The following is a 23,599-nucleotide window of genomic DNA, read 5'->3' as shown; positions in this document are numbered from 1 at the left end:
GTGTGGGCCAGAAGTGTGGTGCCAGCTACGATCCACAAGAGCCGCCGTCCTGCATGTTTTAGCTCTCTCCCTGTTTCAGCATACCTGAATCTAATGATGATGACGTCATCAAGCTTGTGAAAAAGTCCAATAACAAACCCCTCATTGCAATCAGGTGGAATCAGGTGTTGCAACTGAGAGAGACGTAAGCCAAGCAGGACGCCGGTCGTCAAGGACCGAGTTTGGACACCCCTGCTTCAGACCAACTGCCCTTTTTATAAGTTGTACATTTTCAAAGTCAAACTTAGATATACGGTGTAGGGATTACAACACATCTTTTATTTTTTAAGGAAGCAAAAGTGACTGGATCAATAGTGTCATGGTCAGGTGTTAGTCATTCACACCGCATGGAATTGCGACCCAGTTCAGATTTTTTTTGCTCACAAGTGACCCATATCGTACCTCTTTTGTGGCCCCGTGAAAGCTCCAATTCAGATTTTTTTTTTTCTTTCGCACCAGACCCAGGCCTCCATCATATGTGGTACTAATTTTGATATTTTTCTACATGCGACTGCCTCGTCATTGACGTGTGACTGTCATCACGGCTAAACGCCGGAGCAAGCACCGCTGCCAAAATGTTCAAAGCTGTGCTCTCTTTCTTTCCTCGTTCTCCTTCTTCCCCGTGTCATTTTGTCTAGATTTTGTCGACTCATATTTTACAACCACTTGAAAATGGATCTACACGGGCTGACCACTGTGGCCAGATGTGACCAGTATCCCCCAAGTGGGGAACCAAATTCACTTACCTTCTAACGTTTGTTTATTTTGTGCGTTTGTGTGCTTATGGCTTGTTCTTTATCACACATATAATAGTTTTATGGTTATAACATGATTTCTACACAGGCTGAGATTTAGGCTGGTTTTTATTGAGGTGTGTATCTTTTACGTTGTCTGGGCTGGAAATGGTGAGTCACATCTGGCAACCCTTTTGCTGACCAGCATGCCATCAATATTCACTTCTGTCAATAGCGTCTTCTGCGCTTGTGCTCTGGGCCCCGAAACCGTCGGGTCTGATCACATTCACACGGCAATCTGATAGAGGTCACGTTCAGAATGAAATGTGAATGATCATGCAATAAAATTGGATACCAGCAAGAAATCTGAATTGAGCATCAAGACCTGTGGTCTGAACGTAGCCTAAGTTTTCCAGGTCTGTTGGCATTCCTTAGCTATTAATATTTGATGTCATTCCAAATACAGGTGCTACTTGACATGAGCCCTAAACACTGCATTTCATTAAAAATAATTTAATGAAATGACGACAGTGTCTCACACACACACACCTTGCCACTGAACATCTGTGGCAGAACTTGTCGTCACCTTGGATTTGGATTTGAATTCTCCAAAGTTAATGCTATGTGCCGCCTCTTAAAGCACATCTAGTTTCATTTCACATCAATTGTGATGGTGATCAGAGGAAACATGCTGATAATTGTGACAATGTCCAAGTACTTATGGCACTGGCTGTGACTTACGCAGCTTTTGTCCCATGGTAACTTTCCATGAGATTACATCTATGCATTTTTAAAACTGTAGAAATAAATAAAAGTTTGGGACTTGATGTTCTTTTTTCATCTCCAGGCACGAGAGTAGCTATTGAGTTCAAATGAGAGCTCATTGTAGTCCCCGTGTCTCTAATATTTATCTTTGACCCTAAAGCCATTTGCGCTGACCTGCTGAACCGCCCACCAGCCACAAAAAAGAAAGCCACACTTAAATACCAAATCACAGACTCCACACACTATCTTAGCAGAGTGTCCTCACTTCGCTCTGCTGCTGTAATTGCCTCCATTTTCATGTCTTTCCTGATGCAGAAGCCGAGTTTGTGGCCCAGATACACTCCCATCTGTGTGACACAGCAAATAAGAAGAAGCAACACTACGGTGAGCTCAGCCTGACATCCTCCCCCGAAAACACACACGTACATTTTCCATTCCTCTGTTGCCGTAACTTTAAAGGCTTGTCACCTTGTCTTTCCCCGTGATCAGATGTGTGTTGTTCCAAAGCCTACTGTGAGCAGAGAAGAAATGTAGAGCAGCTTCCTCTCTCCCATCACATGCTTCCCTCTTGTTGGGAAAACATACGAGACAATCAGAAAGCACCCAAACGCCACTCGTCAATAATAGACGGCATTAAGATGACAGTCCCATTCGCGCAGGCTTTGCTCTGTTGTGCCAACCTGGTTTTTCTGGATTGGATATCTGACTTCTTTTGATTCACGTGTCCCTTTGTGCTGTATCTCACAGAGAGCTGCTCAGAGGAGGCGGCACACACTGCTGTTCGAACACTAATAGACCTCGGGGTGAGTGAGTCTCCGTGTCTCTCTAAATCTGTCTGAACTGAGATGGAGACCAAAGGTTTTAGGACAGCCTGACAGGAAAAAGTTCAGCATACATTTATCTGAATCATCTGTCAAATCACCGCCTGCGTGTTAAAGCTATATCGTTGAGTCTAAAGCTGAACGTGAACAGAGAAAAAAGGAATCTCCCCCTGAATGGAGATGGCCGTAGCCAATCATGCTGGAGTCGGATATGAGTTTATCAAGAGCACTCACTTGGAGCAAGCACACAAGACGCAGAGGCAGGTCAAGGTCTCTCAGCTATGAAGCGGTCTCTCATTTTGCTTCATAGTAAGATTTGTTTAAGATGGAGTTGCAAACATTTGTTAAATGCCTATCAATTGTCCTGAATTCAAAAATGTGATTGTGTATGACAGTGGTTTTGGAAGTATGCGGCGGGCTTCTCACTGTAAGGCAACTGTGAATTTCAGGCGGGGGCACAGCAGTGAGGAACATCTGGGGGAGTAATGGAGTTTAATAGAGAAAAGTAGAAGGTATAGATTAGATAAGCTGTAGTGAAAATAAATTACTGTTAAAAGTTTGTAGCCTGTGTATGGAGACTTACCAGATATTACAAATGAAAAGGAAAAAGTTCAGCTCACTAGTAAAAGAAGATTTTGTTTCTATGTGGAACCAAACAGTTATAATTGTGTTCTCGGGAGACTCAAGAAAGAAAAGTAATTTTTCAGGGTTCCTCTGTGACAGATTGCTCTCGTTCCTGTGGGTTGGGAGATGACCTGATATGAAAACACTCCACTGTCGCAGAATGAACTGAGGATTAAACAGAAACTTTGATGAGAGCAGATAAAAGCCTGGTGTTTATTGTGGCGGGCTGTAGAGCTGCGAGTTTTCAAGTCTGCGAGAAAGCAAAGCAGCAAATGGTCTAACTTGCACATTGGAATATGAGCGTCTGTTATCTCCATCTGCACTGATTCTGCAAACAGCAAGGACTTTACAAACAAACGTGGTGCAGCAGAAACCCTCAGACCTGGGGAGAAACACAACTATTCCAAATAGACTTCAAATTCAACTGCATATTTGCAGTATTTTCGTCTATACGTATAGAACTCAATGTTTCTGCTCAAACTCCCTCCATTGGCATTTCCCTCAGCCTTTCAGTTCAGTCGACAGTCTCAGCCTCTGTCATTCTGTGGGTTGGGAATCACTGCCTTCTAAAATAGAGCATGATTGACCCATATATCTGCAAACATCTCATGAGGCAATTATTAAGTTTATTATCAAGGTTATCAGCCAGAAACATCCATTATAGTGCTTGTTTTTAGGATCTGACTCCACGCTCCATTCCCTGATATTAAGAAGGTGCAGGTCAAATCCAAGAGTAAACTTGTTTTATTTGGCTGTGAAACCAAAGGGCGGTTATTACGGCCCTTAATTTGTCTATTAAATTGGCCTCATTATTTCAGACCTTGCTGCGTGGTAATCGCCGACGTGGTTTATCAGCGACTTTGTTTTTCCGTCTTCATTTCGGAGTTCTTGTTTTGAAAGGTCTTGGTTTTTATCTCTTTTATTACTTCACTGTTCTTTATTTGGCCTTGTGCTGAAAGCGCACGACTAAAGATAACAAAAAGCGGCACCCACATAAATAAAGGATAGCGAATAATAAAGCATTGTGCTTGCCAGCATCCTAACGTCACTTTGTTTGTGTTCATTATTTTCAATTCAGGTCCTTTCGGAGGAGCGTCAGAGGGAATGCGTCTTCTTGAGTGTTAGTCCTTTGTTCCAGTTGTCAGAAAACAGGCAGAGGCTGCACCGCTTCATCTCCCAGTACCTCTACAATTAATGCGTTTAACCAGGCAGCGTGACTCAAGGCTTTGCCATGGCTGTGTGTTTTTGTAGAATCTGACCTCATCCTCTGTTAGCTTATGTTCACTGTTCAAGAAGAAGCACGCTGGGCCACGGCGCTCGTGTCTTTAGGTTAATTGCATTTTGACTTTTCAATGATGAGGCATTGATTTTAGGTTTATCTTTAGTAATAGCATTAGCATAAAGCCGCGGGAGGCGCGGATTATGAAGTCCCTGCAATCAGCTGTGAGGAGTCGTCGTAAGATGACGCTGCTGCTTGTTGTTCATGTTGGGATAAAGGCTGTTTGCCAGAAAATGCCTTAATTTGATGTTTGTGCAGGGTTCATGCTGAAAATAAACAACTATTTCATCATAATTTCACCTCATGCACAGAGTGAATTTCATGGATACAAACTTAAATCCTTTACAGCTTCCTTCACACAAGCTCATCGCGCTGCACAGTTCTCCTCCTGAATTTAGATCATCCCGTGCTGAGTCAGACCCGGGGAGCGTCAGTCTGTTTGACGTAGACCTTTTGACAGCGAGGAGCAGAGACAAATCGATGTGCCTCGCTTTGCTCGAGACCTGGAGCTCTCTCTGGCATCTCTTAATATTTCTGCGTTTACAGCGGAATAATTGTGGAGTCCAGCATCCAGTGTGGTTTCTCACTCCTGAGGTCCAGCACTGGAAGTCGCTGGAGCTCCTGGGCTCCCAACAACCACGACACTCTACTGCCATCCAGTGTTGAACTGAAGTCACTGCTGAAGCCAGAGAGAACGCCACGCCAGCCTCAAACTTCAGCACAAATCCAGACCGCATACTCAATCTGGAGAAAACTCAACTTTAATGTAGAAAGCCGTGAAAACTGAAAATATATTGCATTTTAATGTAAGTATTATGAGAACGCAATGTACTAAGATCCCACACACAGTCATGTGTGGAGCTGTTCTACGCTAAAAACGTCATCTTATCAGGTGATGTCAGCTTTGGTGTCAATTGGTATTGGCAGAAATTGGAAGTCAGAATTGTTGGCACACGTACTTTAATTAATTTCTGCTCTCTGTACATTAGGGACATTCACTGCATCTTCTGAAGAAACATGATTTCTGAGTTGTTTCCGTTTTAGTTGGGTTACTGTGAGGTTTGTGGGTTGAGTTCCCTTGAGCAAGGCAAAAAAAAACAAATTACTCCCCTGGGATGACATCTGTTGGGGATAAATGTGAGCTGCTTTGGGCTCCATAATGTGCGGCATTCATCCGCTTCTTTTGGAGTCTGAGCATTTCACAAATTGGAAGTGACTCAGAGGTCAAACCTAATTATCTGGCTCCCCTCATCACAAGGCTGCAAAATGCAAACGGGTACATTTAGTCTATCAGTAAGGGGAAAAAACAGACTCCTGTAATTTTGGTGAAAAGAAAAATGAAGCAGGTCCATGAATCAGCGTCTGGATCAAAGTAATTATTGAGAAGTTTCTCCCAGGCAATATAAGAAACTGTGTGAATGCTGCATATTTTAATGTATTAACATTTCATCGCTGGAAATCTGCTTTCTTGTTATGAGAAAGTTGCTCTCAGAGGGGAAAGTATACTGTACAATTTATCAACCTGAATGTTTAATTAGAAATAATTTTCTTGTTAAAAGAAATCAGGAGGTTCATGGTTGCTGCGGTGTCGCAGGGTGGGCCGTTGCTGATGGATGTTGTTTTTATAGCTGGTGACGACCGTGACTCGCACCGAGGCTGAGTCACATAATTACAGTTTCTTATAGTAAACACAATCACATTTCTCCTTTTTCACAATCACCGAAGAACTATACGCCCATCTTCAGATATTTCCTGCTGCTTTTGCACATTCTGCCACCAGACAAAGTGATTTTCATGAACATCAAACAATCAAACCAGTCAGTATAGTTTATTTAATGGCTGATGTTCCTTCATGGATCATTGTCTGGATTTAGACCACTCTATTGATTATAGAGCCTAATTGGTCTATTTGGCACTCCACAACATCTCCTTTCTGAAAGGAAAGCACAGTTTAACACTTCATTAAAATCTACATTTATATCACTACAAAGCACTGCTTGTAGAATATAATATATCATTTTCTCCTCTGGATAAAGTAAAACTACAGACATAACATGTGTACTCGCAGCTCTACATATTTAAACCTTTGTCAGAGTGATGTATGAAATCACCTTGAGAAAGACTGGTGGTGTTCTGAATACCCCTACGCCCGGAGGAGTGCCTGTCAGGAAGACGTCTCCTGGAGTTAACGTCACGAACCTGACAGGAGACGTGCCAAGAAAAAAGGTGAGGTGCAGAAAGAACAAGCATACAGGAACACAAACATCGACTCAACTTGGGCGGGCCAGAATTTTCTTTTTTGATATACATGATGTATATATGATATTGTTGAATTTGCATGTTGTTCCTCTCAGTCTATAACATGTCAGCCATCTCAGACATATATTAATACTATTTCATTATGCTGTGTGATGCAGACTTCATCAATGTATTTAAGACAGTTAAGTTTTACTGCATGATGTGACTCCACTGAGTCGAAGGTAATAATGACTGTGCAACAATAATGTACATTTTATAAGCCACAGACACCTTCAGGAGATGACTTTAACTAATAATCTATAGATAATGATCTTCAACGGTTCAAGGGAAAATCTTTGTTTGGATGCCAACTGAGAAAAACATGGAAATGTCCAAAGCATCCTTTGAGTTTAGCTCAAGAGTTGATCGTGCTGGTTTTTTTTCTGCTTTTCCATTGTGTGCAAGTAGTTATAGTGACAATCTGACTGTGGGAAAACAAAACTGTCGGAGGACTGTTTTAGGGAAATCTTGAGCTGCAACACTGAGAAAAAGGCCATCTGCAAACTGCTCTCAATGTACGACAGCGTTGTTCAGCCAGACAAAGACGTATTGTCACGATTCCTCATCTTTTATCTGGGACTTGGTGTATTTCTGCCTTAGGGTCAAAATGTGTGTCTCTCTCTTCAAGATGGATGGAGTACAAATGTGCCCTGGGTTTCCACCATTAAATAACAGAAGTTATCAGCCACTATATGGTGACTAAAAGACGCCTAAATCATCAGGAAAAGGATCTGCGGAGTAGAGAAGCTCCTCTTGGTCAGCGGGCCGCGAGGCTGAAGGCTGCCCCTTCTGGAGGAAGTCATCTTCACTGAAGCATGTCTTTTCTGCATCGCGTCTGAGGTGCCGAGGTAATTTGCTCACAGAGTGCTACTACTTGTGAATTCTTCTTACATGACTTGATTTGCATAATTTCTTAAATGGAAGCTCTGCGCTGTCAGCTCAAGTTACTGAGAAGGAACAAAGTTCTGGGTGTTTTTATGCAAATGTGGACTCAAACCCACATTGTCTCTGTGAAGTTCTTTGACACACACGTCGTCTGCACGGCGAGTAAACACTGATTGGACTCACTTTGACACCCACGCAACCAGCGCAGCCGTCTTAAAGATCATCTGGTTGGTGTTGCTGCTCTGGACGGTGTCTCCGTTAACCACACATCGTACGTCCAGGTTGTGAGGATCTAGAAAACACATGAAACGTGAAGGCTCACGTGTGACTTCAAACCTAAATAACAATCATAATAATATAATTTTCTTAGATGAAACGGGTAGAGAACTATTCTTGTTTAAAGTCTTTTCACATAGCCAACATCAAAAAAGTAAAGCAATATACATGTTTTCTGATGTTAAAACATTAGAGAGCATATAATTTGCACATGCATGTAAATATCTAAAATATTTTAATTATTTCAAAGGTTGTTAAATGGATCAATACTATACCAAAAATGTGCATATTAATGCATTTTTATTCTTAAAACGTTGGTAAAAGGACCATTATGTCTAAAAATAATATATATCCACCAACTTATGCATGCTGTACTCTTGAATATTTTTATTAAATACACTAAATGTGTGACAGCTACCTGACAAACTGTTGTCTGATGGACATCTGTAGTTTTGAGATTAAGAGGTGTTTACCGAATGACAAATCAAAATTGTGTACTATATCATTCAGAGAGCAATTCAATAAAGGTTTGTTTGTAGAAGCTTGCCGCTGTTACTGGCCAGACTGATAAATAAAGCTGTGAAAGTTTCCAAATCGAGCATACAACTAAAGAAGCATTTGTTGTTATGTAGAGTTCATGTCTTGATGAGTCGGTGCTCCCGGGACAACAAACTATTTCACAGGCGTTCATAACGTCTTAAGTGTATAAATCCAGTTTGTCACCAGCAAACTTTTTCATAAAACCCATTGATGTAACCCTGAGTCATTTTTAATTTTCTCTGTCAGAAGTACAACCAGGCTGTTATGGCTCCAGGACTCCCTTTTTTTTCATTACACACAGGTCGTTGCCTCCCATCAGCTACAGAAACTTTCCACTCCGCTGCAAAACTATAAAACCGCTGTAAAACTCAGTGGAGCCGGTAACGTACAAAACAGATCTTTCTTTATGTCTTGCTGTGGCTGCTGGTGCTCCGTCTCACCTTTCACAGCGTCGCTGGTTACCAACGCAGGGCCCAGAGGACAGAAGCTGTCAAACGTTTTTCCCAGTAGCCACTGCTTTCCATTACGCTTCATCTGCCAGTCCCGCGCGCTGACATCATTGGCCACAGTGAACCCAGCCACGTAGGAAAGAGCATCCTCCTCCTGCATGACAAACGGAATGGAAAACTGGGGGCCAGACAATAGATGCTGTATCGCAGCGTCATGGCAGGTGACGCCGTGCACTGACCTTAATGTGTCTTCCTCTGCGTCCAATCACAAAGGCCAGCTCCACCTCCCAGTCCACCTCCTCCAGTCACACAAAAGATGGAACGGCATCGGGAAGCAGGAGACATGAGCTTCAATGCCAAACCTGTCATTTTCACTGAGCATTGTGCATAAAATGGCATTGTACACTAAAAAAAACAGCCCACATGCATTCACATAAAGGCTGGAATTTTGTGGGCTGCTGGTGGCCATTATTGTCCAACACTGAAAAGTCACAAGGACATTTCTTTGAAATAAGATGCATTACTTGTTGTGTCATGCTGACTTCAAATACAGGCTGCACGGCGAGGTAGTGGTTAGCACCTCACAGTGAGAATCCCACTTTCTTGTCCAGACAAGTGAAATTATTCATACCTGCCTGGTGACCTACCCAGGCTGGAGCGAGGATCGACTCCAGCCCTCCATGAAACCTGAATTAGCTGTAATTACGGAGAAGATGGATGGATGGGCCTTAAATACAGTGCAAGTTCAAGCTATTTGTATTTTTCTGCTCTTTTTTGCTAATTTTTTTTCTTCTTTTGCATGTTGTGTCCTGTTTGAGTGGAGACGAGGGTCTGAAAAGCTGGAATTCTTCTTTTGATTCCAGACTGAAAGAAAGGTCGTCTTTCAATCGGAAAGTTGCAGGTTTGATGCCCCACCTGTCCGTACGTTAAAGTGTCCTTGAGCAAGAACCCCGAATAGCTTTGGACTGAGCACTTTGAATAGCAGCCGCCTCCATTGGTCTGAATGTGACTATTAACATAAAGTGCTTTTGATACGGTTAACATGGAAACGCTCTATTTAAATTGATAAATGTTCTGACTGGTTTGGGTTCGCCAATAAACGAAACTTAAAGCGCAGCGTTGACTCTCACCTGACTCTCTGACGGCAGACAGATGTCGTCGTATGGTCCCGTGATGGCGCTGGAGAACTTACTAAAGATGATGGGTTCTTTGGGAATGGGCGCGTTCTGCTCCAGGCAGTGGTCCCGGTAGTTCATACCAACGCACACCACCTTCTCCGGGGCCAACACAGGAGGCAGCAGGTGGATGTCTGCTCGGTCCACCACACACTGACCCGACGCCAAGGCTCTGAGGAGTGGGATAGCAATGCAGGTGAAACAAACGTTGGTGTAGGAGGAAAGCAATGAAAAAAAAAATTTAAAAAATGGATTCAGCTTGTTGTGAAAGGTAGTTCATAAATTTAATGGTGAAGATGAGTAAGGAGGAGGGTGGCCGAGGAGGATGTTGACAGATTAAAGAGTCCTTTGTAGGAGAAGAGCCAACACAATATTTCATCACAATCCGAGCGGCTGTCACAAGTCTCCATACCTCCGTGCACACTCCAGACCCTTATCGCCCAGCTCCAGCAGCTCCTTCGTCGTCGAGGGAGCCGAGGGATCAAACGCCTTCAGATCCACAACCTTGAGCCCATCGCCCAGCTCCACTCCTACCCTGATGCCCTCGCCGTCACCGTGGCGACGAAACTGCACCAGACGCATGGCTGCACCGCTCAGACCTCGCCTGTGTGCGTCTGCCGTTTGCCTCCGACGGATTAAACTCCTGAAGATGCAGAAGGAGCGGAGAGGAAGTCTCATCTGAACAAGTCGGAGAAAGAAATATAAACGGGTGAGAAGAACTACAAGTCAGATATTACAAATGTAATCTTGCATGACAATTTGCTGAATGTATTATCAAACTAGTGGTTCAAACCATTTTTCTTTGGAGCCTCCTCAGATTGCCTTCAAGTAAAGACTGATTTGTCATAATAGTAAAGTGAGGCCAAACACTGTTCCCAGCTGAATGCTGGGTACAACCTGAACATGACACTCGCAGTCACAACCCTTACAGGCAAATCAAAGACAATGGTCGGAATTAAAATGAAAATGAATCACAAAAGATGGAAATGGTTCTACATCTCATGTACCGGGAAAGTTTTACATGTGCTACACATATAAGTAAGAGTTCCTCCACTTTATTATGGGTTCCAATATACTGTTCCTAAAGTAGTAATCAAAGTAAAAACCGGACATATAAATAGTGGCAAAAATGAAGCGACGACACAATATGGATCCCAAAAGCAGGACAGCACCTTCACAGAAACATGTCATCACATACTGTAACTATACAGGTAAAATGAGTGTGTAGGAGAGAGCTGATATGTCCAGTGTCTGAATCCCAGCACAGACTTCCAGCTCTATGCATATTTGCTTACATGCAATGTTTACTCTGGATGTCTGTGCATATATGGGGTCAGTACTGAGCGATCGCATGATCCACTGATGTAATTTCCTGTTCTGTTCGGAGCGAGCACATTTTTTTCAACGAAAATCTCAAGTTGGCCCATTTGTTTCTGAACATTTGTTAAAGATTTAACAGCCAGATCTTCCTGTACTGCCAAGTTGACAAGTTTAGTCTTTATGTGATCTTTCTGTTCCTGGCTGACCCTGATGGTCATCTCTTACTTTGTTTATGAATACTTTCTTTCGCAACACTTTTTCTCCCCCAAGCATTCATCACTTATTAACAGTTATGATAAACAGATGATAAATCATATTGCTTGTTAAAAAAAAAAAAAAACATTTCAGGCAGCATTTTTTACATTTAAGAGAAGGTCCTCTGAAATGTACAAACTTATGGGGAACTAAATCTATTGAGGTTAGAGAAGCGGGCTTGGGATCAGGAATTTGCAGGTTTTAATCCCACAGCTGCTGTGCCACCACTGTGTGTCCCTGAGCATGACCCTTGACCCCCCATGGCTCCCTGGAGTGCTGCACCTCCACATCGGAGAAATGGGATTGGCCAATACGCGGCTAAAAAGGAATTTCCAAAAGGGGATTAATAAATTATAAGTTTTAGTTGAAACCCAGTTCTGCCAAAAGTAAAACTGTCATCCAAAAACTGGAGAGTTGGCGGTTTGAATCCCACTCTATCCTTGGGCAATGCATTTTACCCATATTGCCTCCACCACTAGTGGGAATGAATAATGGTGAATGATGAATAATGGTTTCTGTACGCACTTTGAGTTAGCCTGAAAAAAAGAGCGATATAAACCCAAGCCATTATTATTATTATTACACTGCACAGCCAACTTCACATCCTCAACTTGCAGCTATTTAATAGCAAACTTTTTTTTAAAAAACGAGGAAAAAAAACCAATCTTGCCTGAACTTGCCAGTTCAGGCAAGATTTACAAATTCCATTAGTTGAAGTACAACGTTATGAAGTTGACATCTGCATGATCTCTCATGCACTGTTGTGGAGACATGACTTGAGTTCACAATGTTTTCCACTAATACTCAATTAAAACGTTGACTTGTGAGGAAAGTGAGCACAGCTCAAACAGGTTTCTTGAGAAGAGGCTTGCAAACTTTGCAGGTGACACCTGACCGGTCCACCTGAAGGATCGCCAAGTTAACCAGAGGTTTGATAACATAGCAGGGTTGTAAATCGGTAAACATGAAGGTCAGTTCAGCTGCTGGCAAACCGCGCCTACCTGCTGGAGATCTGGCGTGCAACTGAGACTAACAAGACGAGGGCAGCACTAAAACCTGCAGATTCTAATCGGCCTTTGCACCCTCACAAGTTAACTCCCCCCAGACAGTTCTCACCTCTCCAGCTTGAAGCTTCCAGCTCTGCACACAAGACTACAAGTTTAACTACTTCCGGTCGCTAATTTATAGTCCGCGGGGTCAGACAAGTTGAAAACAAATAACTATTGGATTAATTGAGTAGCCTACACCCATACTTCTGAGAATATTTATTTGCAATGTTTGCGATCAATTTATATTAATGCTGCTTTTTGTATGTTTGTCGAAACAGCTCTCTGAACTACAATTCCCATCTACTCGTGCAACGTTCATGCGCAAAACTATATCATTACAAATCTTTACTTTTCTTGTTCAAACTATCAAACAGACTCGCGTCTTATACTTTTAGGTCATTCTCAGACATATAAACCTGCTTATTGAAGTTAAAACTGTGTTTATTTTGAGACAGCTGCGCAGTTTAATGAGGGAAGTTCGCGTTTCCGAGCAGATTGTGGTCTGGAAGGAAACACAGTAGAAAACGGGTGGGTCACGTGATCGATTGGTCACGTGACCGAGCACAGCGGGTCAGCTGCCTCATTCTCCCTGACGAAGACAGCAGAGCAGGAGGACAAAATGTGTACTAGGTGAGATCCACAGCCACCTTCATTTAAATCTGTTTTTTTAATTTTAATTCTCTGCTTTTATTTCTGCTCCGTGTCTACACGCCGGCTTGTTGATGCATGAAATGACGGAAAATCCGTGCGGCTTTGTCTGCTTTGTTTAATCCACTGCTGCTCACGCAACTCCTGAATGCATTTATTCCTCCAGGATTTTTTACTTTTTAGATTATCTTCAACTGCACGCTGTGCTACTTTCATGCATATCTGAAAGAAATGTGACCCTCTTTGTTGCTTCATGGTGTTTCATTCATATCTGGCATCACTTTCCATTAAAGGGGACCACACAGCTTTTTGTTTTTCCTTTTTATTTTAGTTTTTGTTGTTTTGCTCCGATTTGCTCCGATCACTTTCATGGTCACTACACCTGTGTTTGTCATACTATACCCTTGGACTGGTATTTCCAGATAAGACATAATAAAGTAATAAAAGATGTACTCGCACTGCAAATTCGTGAAACAAAAGACGAAGCGATGAATTTTCCTGGTTCCACTTCATCCTCTGCCAAAATGCACAGAGAAGGATGAAGTCTGAAGTTTTTCTCTATGTAAGACATCTCAAAGGTCTAAGTGTTTTCCACACTTTGACCCAGTCTTTTATCTCTATCTGAGGACTCTTAGGATATCACTCTGTGATATCCTGACTTAACTGTGTCTGTAAGTGCTGACATGACAGTTTGTGTCATTGTGCAGTGTCCAGCCCATCGAGTGCACCACCGACCTCAGGAACCAAAAGTGAGTATCAGCAGAAACACTGTACTTCTTCTTTATCAGTTTGCTGGCATGTTAGTTTTAAAACCGACTACAATATCACCTGATGGGGTTTTTTGTTGTTGTTGTCTCTCCAGCTTTGATGGAATCGTCCTGGTGACCCAGAACCATGACACCTTGCCCCCTGAGCTGGAGCATCTGAAAGCCCCGCTGCTGGACTACAGCCATGTACGTTTCTATTTTCCCTCCTCAGCTTGATTTGGCTCTGTCACACACAGATCACACTTGGATGTCAGGGATCAGTGTTTTATGCTTTGACATGAGGCATTGTGAGTGAAAGACCTGAAGCCGTCATCCGTCTGAAACGAGCAGTGACTAATACCAGCTTTGCTCCCCATAAACCAGCAAAATTTGATATAACTCGTCATCTGTTTTACTCCTGTGCGTCTGCATCGACTATAGGTGGACAGTGGCCTCGGGGAGGAAGTGGTGGTCCTCAAGGTCCCTGGTCTCCCTGGTAACCGGCTGGTGTTTGCTGCCACTGGCCCCGTAAACCGCGACTACGACGACGTCCGTCGTTTCAGCGATGCAGCGGAGAAAGGCATCAAGCGGTCAGTTGATGGGAGCTAAACATTTTGGATTTGTGTCCTTTTTATAATTTTCCTGCCTCACTCGTTTCTTATTTCAGGGCTTTGAAAGCCGGCATGAAGCGCCCCCTGCTGGTGTGCCCTCCACACAAGGACTACAAAAGCAACACCTTGGTTGCAGCACTCGGGGCCCTACATGGTCTCTACATGGTGAGAAACGGCTCTTCTGCATTGCAAAAGCAAAGGAATACTTATGTGATCTTCAGTCGCATTTTCCATCAGGCCACCCATTTTTTTACAAATGTAAAAACTCACTTCCTGTTTTTTTGTTTCCCCCCCAAAAGCCTATTGAAGTGAGAGAAGGGAATGTAAAACCCAATGACTTCAAGGCATGTGTTCTGGGCCTGTGGGCAGCGCAGGAGGCTCAGGGAGTGAAGCTGGTGGAGCTGGCTAATGCTCTGGAAAGTGGGCGGTGGGTCAAATACTTTCACCTGGTTCTCCGCTAAGATTTCTGGGTTTACGTTGGTCACTCCGTCACCGGCTGAGCTTGTTTGTGGTCCTCAGGCTGGCATACCGGGACATTGGCGGCTCGGACCCGGAACGGATGGCTGCGCCTCGTGTGGCCGATTACGTCCAGGAGCTCTTCAGGGACAGCCCTGTGACGGTAACATAATGCACATCACAGTTTCTATATTAAAAAAAAACTCTGTCCCCGTCCACAATAGTTGTCATTTCTGCCTTGTTTCACAGTGGACTCTTAAGCTAGAACAAGTCTGGTTCCATTCATTCACAGGTGGAGGTGGTGAGTGACCTGAAGACCTTGGAGAAAGAGTATCCATGTCTGGCCGCAGTCAACCGCTGTGCCAACAGTAAGACAACCTGTCTTTTGGGGGTATCAACCATTAACTTGGGCCTTTTGACACAGAGTTACATTTTTAATGACTGAATGATGGAATTCTTGCTCAGTGGCGCTTTCCTCTTGTAGGTGTTCCTCGCCATCAGGCTCGAGTCATCAAGCTGCAGTACTGTGGAGAGGGGCCCATCGAAAAGACCCTCATGTTGGTGGGAAAGGTATGTTCTGGTCGAGGAGACGAGGTTTTGATTCCCAGGCAGTGAATTAACCAAGTCCTGCCTTTCTTCCTGAAATCAGTCATATAGTAACTGCATAGCTCAGTAGGGTACTGCTTAAATGTATCCTGGCAAATGTAAGTTCAAGAAAGTGTTTCCCGTCGTTCTTATGTACATGTTGACGTGGTGTCGCCTTTCAGTGAGATTTATTGAAAACTCTGTGTCTTGTTCGGTTTATTGTTGACTGTAACTCGGTTACAAGCTGGATTTGTGTGCTCCTTCATTTTGCCCCAGGTTGAGTGTGATAAGCACCAACCCAAGAGACAATTCAGTCGATAAAGCAGGTTTAGAAAATAAATATATGGATGAATGAGTAAATACAGGGGATGGGTAGCTCAGTAGGAAACACTGTCAAAGGCATATTAGATCTAGCAACGAGCAAAATTTTCTTTTTTTATGTAAATGGTGACAAATTTAGGCAATATTAGAGAGTCATGTATGTGTGTGGCTGTCCTCCGAGATGCACACAGTCGTTTACGTTTCAAGATATAGTCATTAATGAACATGAAGATTTTCTTATAGGTGAATTAGTGAACCCTTTGTGTGTCAGACGGGCTACTTGAACAACGGTTTGCTTGTTGTGTGGTGTTTGCAGGGCATCACCTACGACACAGGTGGAGCAGACATTAAGGCCGGGGGCTTCATGGCCGGGATGCACCGGGACAAGTGTGGAGCTGCTGCTGTGGCCGGATTCTTCCAGGTGAAAAACCTCCACACCCGACTTCTGCACTTCTGTAATACATGTTTTATCACTTATGACTTGGCAAGAACTCCACGAATGATGGCTCAGCTGCTTAAACTGCTGAGTCATGTCCAATGAAAAGAGGATTAGAAGCAAAGACGACGTCTTTGAAGTGCAGAAAATTTAAATACTAATAAGCGTTTTCTGAAGCTCCTTGAAGTTATAGATTGTCACTGAGTATTTAAATTTAAACTCTTCATCTCACACTCCCGCTTTAGATCCTATCCAAACTGAAACCGAAACATCTGAAGGTCATTGGTTCGATGGCCATGGTGAGGAACAGCGTGGGCGCAGGTCAGTGTGTAGAACGCCACCATCCATGTTTCCAATCCTCCTCAGAGTGTGATCATTGCTTTAGCTCCCGCTCTCTCTCGGCTGTGTGTTTACTCAGATTGTTACGTGGCTGATGAACTTGTGGTGTCCCGCGCCGGACGCAGGGTGAGAGTGGGAAACACCGATGCCGAGGGACGTATGGTCATGGTGGACCTGCTCTGCGAGATGAAAGAGAAGGTCGGCACATCGTGAGACTCTCCTCTTCACCAAACGTTCCTCGTTGTGTCTCCTCGCAGTGTGACGGTAGTGCTTGTCTCTGCAGGCCGTCCTGGAGACTTCTCCTCAATTGTTCACCATTGCCACTCTGACTGGTCACGCCATCAGGGCCATGGGACCAAACTACTCTGTGAGTATAAGAGGCTCTCAGAACAGCAGAGATCACTGCAGACACTGAACCCAGTCTGGACTTTGTCCTCACAGATCATCATGGACAACGGACCGGCTCATCGCAACGGCAACGCTGCTCAGTGGCAGCAAGGCAAGGAAACCATACAAATAGATTTCAATGCAAAACGCTTTACTTCTAAAGAGTCTAAATTCATACTTCTACTTCTTAACCACAACTGAACCCCTTTATCAGACTCTGTTACAGATGGAGCAAAGCAGCCATGTATCTGCATCAGTGTTTAAGGCGATAATACCCTGTTAATTAGATTATTAATTAACTTTACTTAAAGTAATACTTTAGTTGATATTCATTCTACATTACATAAATTCAATAAAACCTCTGATGTAGGGACGTCCTAAAATCCAAGTGCAATTGTCCCCTGGCGACAGGTGTCCTCTCTTTGGAGGGACTGGTTACGAGGACAAATCGTAAGACCAGTTGATATTGAACGAACCAAACATCAAATATGTTATGATTATTTAAAAGCAAATAACTGAACCAATACAAAGATGCCTATAATACATATGTATGTATATAATAATACATATATGTATATAAGATATTCACAAGATAATTATTAAGTAATGCCCTCTGCCCCCCTCTCTTTCTGGGACTTTCTGTTCACTGTAAAGCTGGAGAAGCACGTTATACACAAGTCGTTCACCAGATGGTGCTATTAGTAGCTGTGCCAAGTTAATAAAAACTGAAATATTCCCAACAGTCAAACACTCCCCCCCTTTGTTGCTTCTGTCTGCTATATGAAAAGTTATTCTATTCTAACGTGTTATTTCCTTCTCTTGTGTAGCTGGAGAGGTGTTAGGCGATGTGTTTGAAGTGTCCACTATCAGACGCGAGGACTACGAGTTCCACAAGGGCAAGTCCGAGTATGAGGATATTTTGCAGTGCAACAACCTGCCTTCCTCCGCCACACCTCGAGGACATCAGACCCCTGCAGCCTTCCTCATCATGGCCTCTGGGCTCGACAAGGTGCTCACACGTCTCCACGAGTCATCGCGCCGAGTGCTGATAAAGATAATGAAGTGCAGTGGTTCACCAGTACCTTTGATTTTTCACAACAGCATGGTGTGGATTCTGGCGCGCCACTGCCGTACTCCCACGTCGACATCGCTGGCTCTAGCGGTCCTTTTCCCGGTGTCCCGACTGGAGCCCCCATCCTCGCCATGGCAACCAACTACACCCTGTTTGATGGTTTCTAAACGGATCTCATTGAAAGTCCACAATCTCTGCACTTCAAGCTGACACAAAGTTGTAACCGTCCAAATATTAATGAGCTGCCTGCCACAACACATAATACATTTTGTTCTGTCCAACATTCCCCAATACCTCTGACTTCTCCTCTGTAGTACTGCTCATCCAAATTTTTTATGAACTCTTAACTTTTTTCACATCTAAATCAGGTCAGTTGAGCCTCTTTTGCCTAAATCGGTCTGCCTCAGGATATTAAATGTCCATTTGAAAATACCGTTCTTTTATATGGGTGTCTGTATGTGTGTGTGAAAAACACCAGAGATTTGAGGTTGTGTTATTTAATTCCATCTGTCAGCCAAACCAAGTTTCAAGTTGCTCAATAAAACATTTTTAATTTTCATCATGTTGCTCATGTGGAAATTGTTTTTTTTACAAGAAATGTACTTTATCAGGTGTAATTATTTGAACTGCTTCGAAGCATTTTGGAGTAAGTTTTACATAAGGAAATTAACTAGATTGGTTAAAAACAGGTATGCTAAAGGGGCATTGGGTAATAAGGGTAAAAAAATAAAGGTGAACGTTTTACTACTTTAATGAAATACTTTCCATCCATCATCATGCTCATACTACAGTTGGCCTCAGGTACATTACTGAAATGGCCATCATTGACTCTGAGGTGCCTGCTGGATAGTTAACTTGTTAAATATTGTCTTTATCAACAGCGATAACGGCGATTTACGTCAATCATGGACACCATTGACTTGAATACAACTTGATTTGATCCTCAGTTTCAGCTTGATCAGTAATTCAGACAATCTACTCTCACAGATTAGGTTTGAATTTCAAGTAACTGTTTTGTATATAATTTGGAGAGAACTTAATTTACTGAGATAAACTGAACTGGAGCTGGCTTGACGAGTGAGGAGAACAACTTATACAAGTAGTGTATTTTCCCAGACATTGAAAGGTCATTGTTGTCGATTGGGTAAGATGTTGTCTTTAATGAGCAAAAATGGAAAACAAATAAGATAGCACCAGCTGGAACATTTTGGATGCATCTGGGTAACTTAGAAATTCAAGTTAAAACCGCTGGTTCAGGTATCCCTGCACTTCATGTCAATAAAAAGTAAAACTTTAAAAAACTCAATTTCGACAAAAAAAAAAAGTAATCAGAAAGACGGTGATCATTACGGTTTCTGTTTAGTGAAGATTTTAATTTATGTGCCATTCTTAGTGTTCCATTATGAGCCGTTAGTCTTGAGGCGACCTCACCAACATGGCGGATTCCAGTGCCCATGTTTTGAGCGCCTTGGACGTCGACATCACGACGGCGGAAATGACGCAATGACGCAGAATTATTATAAACAGACGCTCGCGCGCGCTTTCGCCACAGAGTTCTCTACCGCGGTGAAGTTGACGTTGTGAGTCCTGCTCTCCGACCTCCCGTCGCACAAAGCCCGAAGTTCCAGCGCAGCTCGGTCCTCACCGCCGCGGAGCGACGCTCAACCTCTTCTTCATCGCGCAGACGTTCAGCAAAACAAAACTTAACAGCCACCATGTTTGAGGCTCGCCTGGTGCAGGGCTCCATCCTGAAGAAGGTGCTGGAGGCGCTGAAGGACCTGATCACGGAGGCCTGCTGGGACGTCAGCTCGTCCGGCATCTCGCTGCAGAGCATGGACTCTTCCCACGTCTCCCTGGTGCAGCTCACCCTGCGGCACGACGGCTTCGACTCGTACCGCTGCGACAGGAACCTGGCCATGGGAGTCAACCTGAGCAGGTGCAGTATAACGCTCCACGAACCCGTCCAGACAGAAACTAGTCATTTCCTCAGCTCAGAGCTTTTGTATCGTAATGTTGCCACGGAAACAAAGGGAAGATCTGCGGTTTTATGACTCTTTGGAGTGATGCTGGCAAAAGAGGGAAGCCATCTTGGGAGAAATGCCCGGGCATGTCTGTCCTGGTGACTCTCCTCACCAGCTCACTGACATGCTTCACTCTGCACGCAACACGAACGTCTTGCTCGTGAAATGCTCAGTTTCGAGCTTTGTTTTTGGTGCACAGACCCAAGATATGTTGTTTTTTACTAAACTTTTGGCGCCGTATCAGAAGCGCCGCCCGCGACGTCATTACGTATTTACGTCATTTGAGCGCCAAATTCACTGGTGGGGAGAGTTGGCGGGAAATGTTAAACCCGGGAACTCTACTTCCGGATGCTCCTCTGCCTTTGTCATGAAAGACCACAACGATTCATTAACAAACTAAAATACTAAACTTGTAAAACGGCACAGTGAACAAGTATTTAGATGACCTGCATAGAATTAGATTTATCTTTTGAGATTTAAACCGATCTAAATTACCTTTTTAGCTGACAGTGTTATGGGATTGTTTTAATACCTTTGTACATAACAGTATTTATAACTCATCGGATAGAATGAAAACTTATTTTGTTCTAATAATTATTTTTTTTAGATATATAAACAAATACTTAGTCTACTTTACTTTTATTCCCACTAGTACTTGGTCGTCTTTCTATTATCAGGGCTCATGCTATCCTCTGGTATAACAATGATATGTCTATTGATGGGATCTAGATTTGTTTGTTTTTCATACTAGTCGGATCTATTTGTGGGTTGTAAGAGTCTTTTTGTTTCCTTTCATCCAGCATGTCAAAAATCCTGAAATGTGCTGGAAACGAGGACATCATCACTCTCAGAGCAGAAGACAATGCAGACACGCTCGCTCTTGTATTTGAGACCCTCAGTAAGTTTTTGTCATGAGTCAATTCAACTATAAATTGTGTCCCAATTAACTGATTCCAAGTGTTTGATTCATGATCCCCTGTGTTTATCTTTGTAGATCAGGAGAAAGTGTCGGATTATGAGATGAAGCTGATGGATCTGGATGTGGAGCAGCTCGGTATCCCAGTAAGTAATTTGAATGTCCTTTCAAGATGTGATCCCGTCTCGGTGTTCCTGACTTTGTTGTCTTTCTTTGTGTCTCTGCAGGAGCAGGAGTACAGTTGCGTGGTGAAGATGCCCTCTGGGGAGTTTGCCCGCATCTGTCGCGACCTGTCCCAGATCGGTGACGCCGTCATGATCTCCTGCGCAAAGGATGGAGTCAAGTTCTCGGCGTCGGGGGAGCTGGGCACAGGCAACGTCAAGCTGTCCCAGACCAGCAACGTGGACAAAGAGGAGGAAGCTGTGTGTACAAGTCAAATCGTGGCGTCGTGTTGAAGCTATAGCTTTACTTGGTCACACGTTTCACCCTCATCCTCGTATGTTTTCAGGTCACTATTGAGATGAACGAGCCCGTCCAGCTGATCTTTGCCCTCAACTACCTGAACTTCTTCACTAAAGCCACGCCGCTGTCAAAGACGGTCACCCTCAGTATGTCTGCTGACATCCCCCTCGGTAAGAGCCCGGACGGTGTCTTTTCTTAAGTGACCACACATCGTGTCATGTCGTGTTCATCGCTCACACTTTCACTTCTCTCTATCCACAGTGGTCGAGTACAAGATCGCTGATATGGGACATGTCAAATATTACTTGGCACCGAAGATTGATGAGGAGGCTTCCTAGGTTTATTACTTACTATCAGTCCAGAAGGGGGAGAATGGAGGAGAGCAGGCGACCAGGACTCATCTTGAGTGAGTCGGGGGCAGAAGAGATGTGGTGGTCAGCGATCGCTTTAAGCTGAGGTTTCTCATCCCCTCACGTCTAATGTGTCCACGGCTGTAGTGTCCATCAGCTGTCTGTAGCCTCCTGTGAATGAGTTCAGGCATGCACATTTTCAGCATGCGCTCACTCAAGACTTGAGTCCCTGTCTCCATTTCCTCCTGTTTGGGTTGGAAGCAGATTTCAAACATCCCATGTTCTTTTGTAGATAACCCACTTGTAAATATTTTCTGTGGATTCTCACATGATCCCATGTTCTGTTTTGTTTTTTTAAATTCACCAATTCCGTCAAAAAATAAATGAATAAATGCTTCAATTGGTTTCCAGGTGCTGTTTCTGTGCCCTTTTTTTCCCCACCTTGTACATCTGAACCAGTTCTGCAACTTCTCACAGTCCCTGCAAGACGCATCAGTTTAATGTATCTGTAGAATCAGCTTTGTCAAATGTGTCTTGTTTCAATAGAAAAATCCATTTGATCTAACTGGAACATATACATTAATGCAGTGTCTTGATTGCTGTTCAAAGCTTTCAGTGACGGAAACTCGTTCATTTGCCTCCCAAAACCCTGCTCTGCCTTCAACAAGTACAAACAGAGCGGTCAATGAGATAACTGTTATATGATGAAATTAAACAATACTTATAAAACTAATGATGCTTTAAAATTTTGTGCATTTAAGCAAAGTGGCTTCAAACATGACCCATTGGTCGATCCAGCCTGACATGATGGAATGACCTTGGTTCAACGTAAACCCATGCAACAACTGTCATTTGTTTCTGATTTATTCTTGGGATTGCACCATTTTATTCAGATTACAAATGCCGTGCTTGAGACCTGAGATTAGTGATGCAGCCATGAAAGATTCCTTGTGAAGTTGCATTAGCAGCAGAGCCAAACAAGCTGATTTGGGAATGAACATGCAGGAAACGTCTCGGCTGAAGCAGCAGGCATTAGATTACATTAGACTATTAATCAGCTCAGCATTGTACAGATGGCTTAAGACAGGATAGTTGCACACAAGAATACTGTATGTATACACAACACATTCAACTATGGGGGGGTTCCTTAAAAACACAGGTGCTGAGAGGATTGTTTTTTTTTAAGACTTTGAGTTTTCTGTCTCTGTGTTTGCCCTGTGACAGACTGTCCATGTCCTGCACTTGCTCAAAGTGAGTTGGTATCGTCTCCTGCACTCCACAGCCCTGAACAGGTGTAACCTGTATGATGGATGGAAAATGAGCTGGAGCAATGGATAATTATATGAATTCAGTTCAAACTGAGGATAGAATAAATGAATTGAAAATGAAAAAAAAAATCATACATAATATTACTTCAAGATTTTTAACAGTGTATTTACGGTAATTGTCTTTAGGAAGCCGCGTGTGTTGCTGCACTTTTCCAACAAGTAGATCGATAGGCTGCGTTTCATGTAATAACCAGGAGTGACCACAAGATGACGTACTTTTACCACTTTAGGGTCATTCTGATTGCCAATTACTTTGACCTGTGCGCGCACGTGTGAGGTTGGGTCATTTTTACATTTCAACATTTTTCAGTCTGTGTGTGTTTGAGGAGCTAACTAATATAGATGTACACCACCTGCCTCCTGTTGACAGTCTACCCAAACCTGCGTGCTTGTGCCCTGGGTGATTTGGACG

At 43.3% G+C, this 23,599-nt stretch overlaps 4 protein-coding genes across 6 annotated transcripts in view; 3 read left to right on the top strand and 1 right to left on the bottom strand.

The window, feature by feature from the left end:
* The window catches only part of gpat2 (glycerol-3-phosphate acyltransferase 2, mitochondrial), a gene marked incomplete at both ends in the record, with an annotated part of 42,076 nt that extends 37,898 nt beyond the window's left edge, over positions 1 to 4,178 (top strand). The window contains 3 exons of the mRNA XM_080499979.1: positions 1,854 to 1,922; positions 2,286 to 2,341; positions 4,062 to 4,178. Of these exons, the coding sequence (XP_080356105.1) occupies positions 1,854 to 1,922; positions 2,286 to 2,341; positions 4,062 to 4,178 (242 nt within the window). The remainder of the gene's footprint in view (positions 1 to 1,853; positions 1,923 to 2,285; positions 2,342 to 4,061) is intronic.
* Positions 4,179 to 6,078: 1,900 nt separating this feature from the next.
* On the bottom strand, positions 6,079 to 12,635 carry fahd2a (fumarylacetoacetate hydrolase domain containing 2A). 3 transcript variants are annotated; one of them, XM_080499688.1, is made up of 8 exons: positions 12,577 to 12,635; positions 10,298 to 10,563; positions 9,841 to 10,057; positions 8,950 to 9,009; positions 8,702 to 8,864; positions 7,629 to 7,737; positions 6,374 to 6,461; positions 6,079 to 6,195 (listed from the first exon to the last, which is right to left on the bottom strand). In XM_080499688.1, exons 2-8 carry the CDS (start codon positions 10,561 to 10,563, stop codon positions 6,133 to 6,135), a joined length of 966 nt encoding a protein of 321 aa, XP_080355814.1. In that variant the 5' UTR covers positions 12,577 to 12,635; the 3' UTR covers positions 6,079 to 6,132. The 3 variants fall into 3 exon arrangements, with proteins under 3 accessions (XP_080355814.1, XP_080355816.1, XP_080355815.1); XM_080499690.1 differs by having other exon boundaries at positions 8,950 to 9,006; XM_080499689.1 differs by lacking the exon at positions 12,577 to 12,635 and adding an exon at positions 12,462 to 12,565.
* A 473-nt stretch (positions 12,636 to 13,108) lies between these two features.
* Positions 13,109 to 18,669, top strand: LOC308131992 (putative aminopeptidase W07G4.4). The gene is made up of 16 exons (XM_080498923.1): positions 13,109 to 13,139; positions 13,865 to 13,906; positions 14,020 to 14,110; positions 14,345 to 14,493; positions 14,571 to 14,679; positions 14,814 to 14,941; positions 15,034 to 15,133; positions 15,263 to 15,338; positions 15,455 to 15,540; positions 16,193 to 16,297; positions 16,558 to 16,633; positions 16,731 to 16,849; positions 16,935 to 17,018; positions 17,093 to 17,150; positions 17,866 to 18,047; positions 18,140 to 18,669. Exons 1-16 carry the CDS (start codon positions 13,129 to 13,131, stop codon positions 18,275 to 18,277), a joined length of 1,554 nt encoding a protein of 517 aa, XP_080355049.1. The 5' UTR covers positions 13,109 to 13,128; the 3' UTR covers positions 18,278 to 18,669.
* A 1,005-nt stretch (positions 18,670 to 19,674) lies between these two features.
* Positions 19,675 to 22,246, top strand: pcna (proliferating cell nuclear antigen). Its single transcript, XM_080500124.1, has 6 exons — positions 19,675 to 20,046; positions 20,932 to 21,029; positions 21,126 to 21,193; positions 21,275 to 21,469; positions 21,556 to 21,679; positions 21,771 to 22,246. The coding sequence occupies exons 1-6, from the start codon at positions 19,826 to 19,828 to the stop codon at positions 21,845 to 21,847; spliced, it is 783 nt and encodes a 260-aa protein (XP_080356250.1). The 5' UTR covers positions 19,675 to 19,825; the 3' UTR covers positions 21,848 to 22,246.
* Positions 22,247 to 23,599: the final 1,353 nt, after the last annotated feature.

The sequence above is a fragment of the Blennius ocellaris genome (assembly GCF_963422515.1).
Source record: "Blennius ocellaris genome assembly, chromosome: 7".
Lineage (NCBI taxonomy): Eukaryota > Metazoa > Chordata > Actinopteri > Blenniiformes > Blenniidae > Blennius > Blennius ocellaris.
Note: the sequence above shows the minus strand (reverse complement) of the source record. Positions and strands in the feature narration are given on the sequence as shown.

Bases quoted from the DNA above. Each gene is read 5' to 3' on its own strand.
- LOC308131992 (XM_080498923.1), top strand. The intron at 14,680-14,813 runs GTGAGAAACGGC...CCCCCCCAAAAG, and splicing joins CCCTACATGGTCTCTACATG to CCTATTGAAGTGAGAGAAGG. The intron at 16,850-16,934 runs GTCGGCACATCG...TTGTCTCTGCAG, and splicing joins TCTGCGAGATGAAAGAGAAG to GCCGTCCTGGAGACTTCTCC.
- fahd2a (XM_080499688.1), bottom strand. From the start codon at position 10,563: ATGAGACTTCCTCTCCGCTCCTTCTGCATCTTCAGGAGTTTAATCCGT. The intron at 7,738-8,701 runs GTGAGACGGAGC...TGTGTTTTCTAG, and splicing joins AACCAGCGACGCTGTGAAAG to ATCCTCACAACCTGGACGTA. The intron at 6,462-7,628 runs GTGAGTCCAATC...GTCTCCTGTCAG, and splicing joins CTGGTTGCGTGGGTGTCAAA to GTTCGTGACGTTAACTCCAG.
- pcna (XM_080500124.1), top strand. From the start codon at position 19,826: ATGTTTGAGGCTCGCCTGGTGCAGGGCTCCATCCTGAAGAAGGTGCTG. The intron at 20,047-20,931 runs GTGCAGTATAAC...CCTTTCATCCAG, and splicing joins ATGGGAGTCAACCTGAGCAG to CATGTCAAAAATCCTGAAAT. The intron at 21,194-21,274 runs GTAAGTAATTTG...GTGTCTCTGCAG, and splicing joins TGGAGCAGCTCGGTATCCCA to GAGCAGGAGTACAGTTGCGT.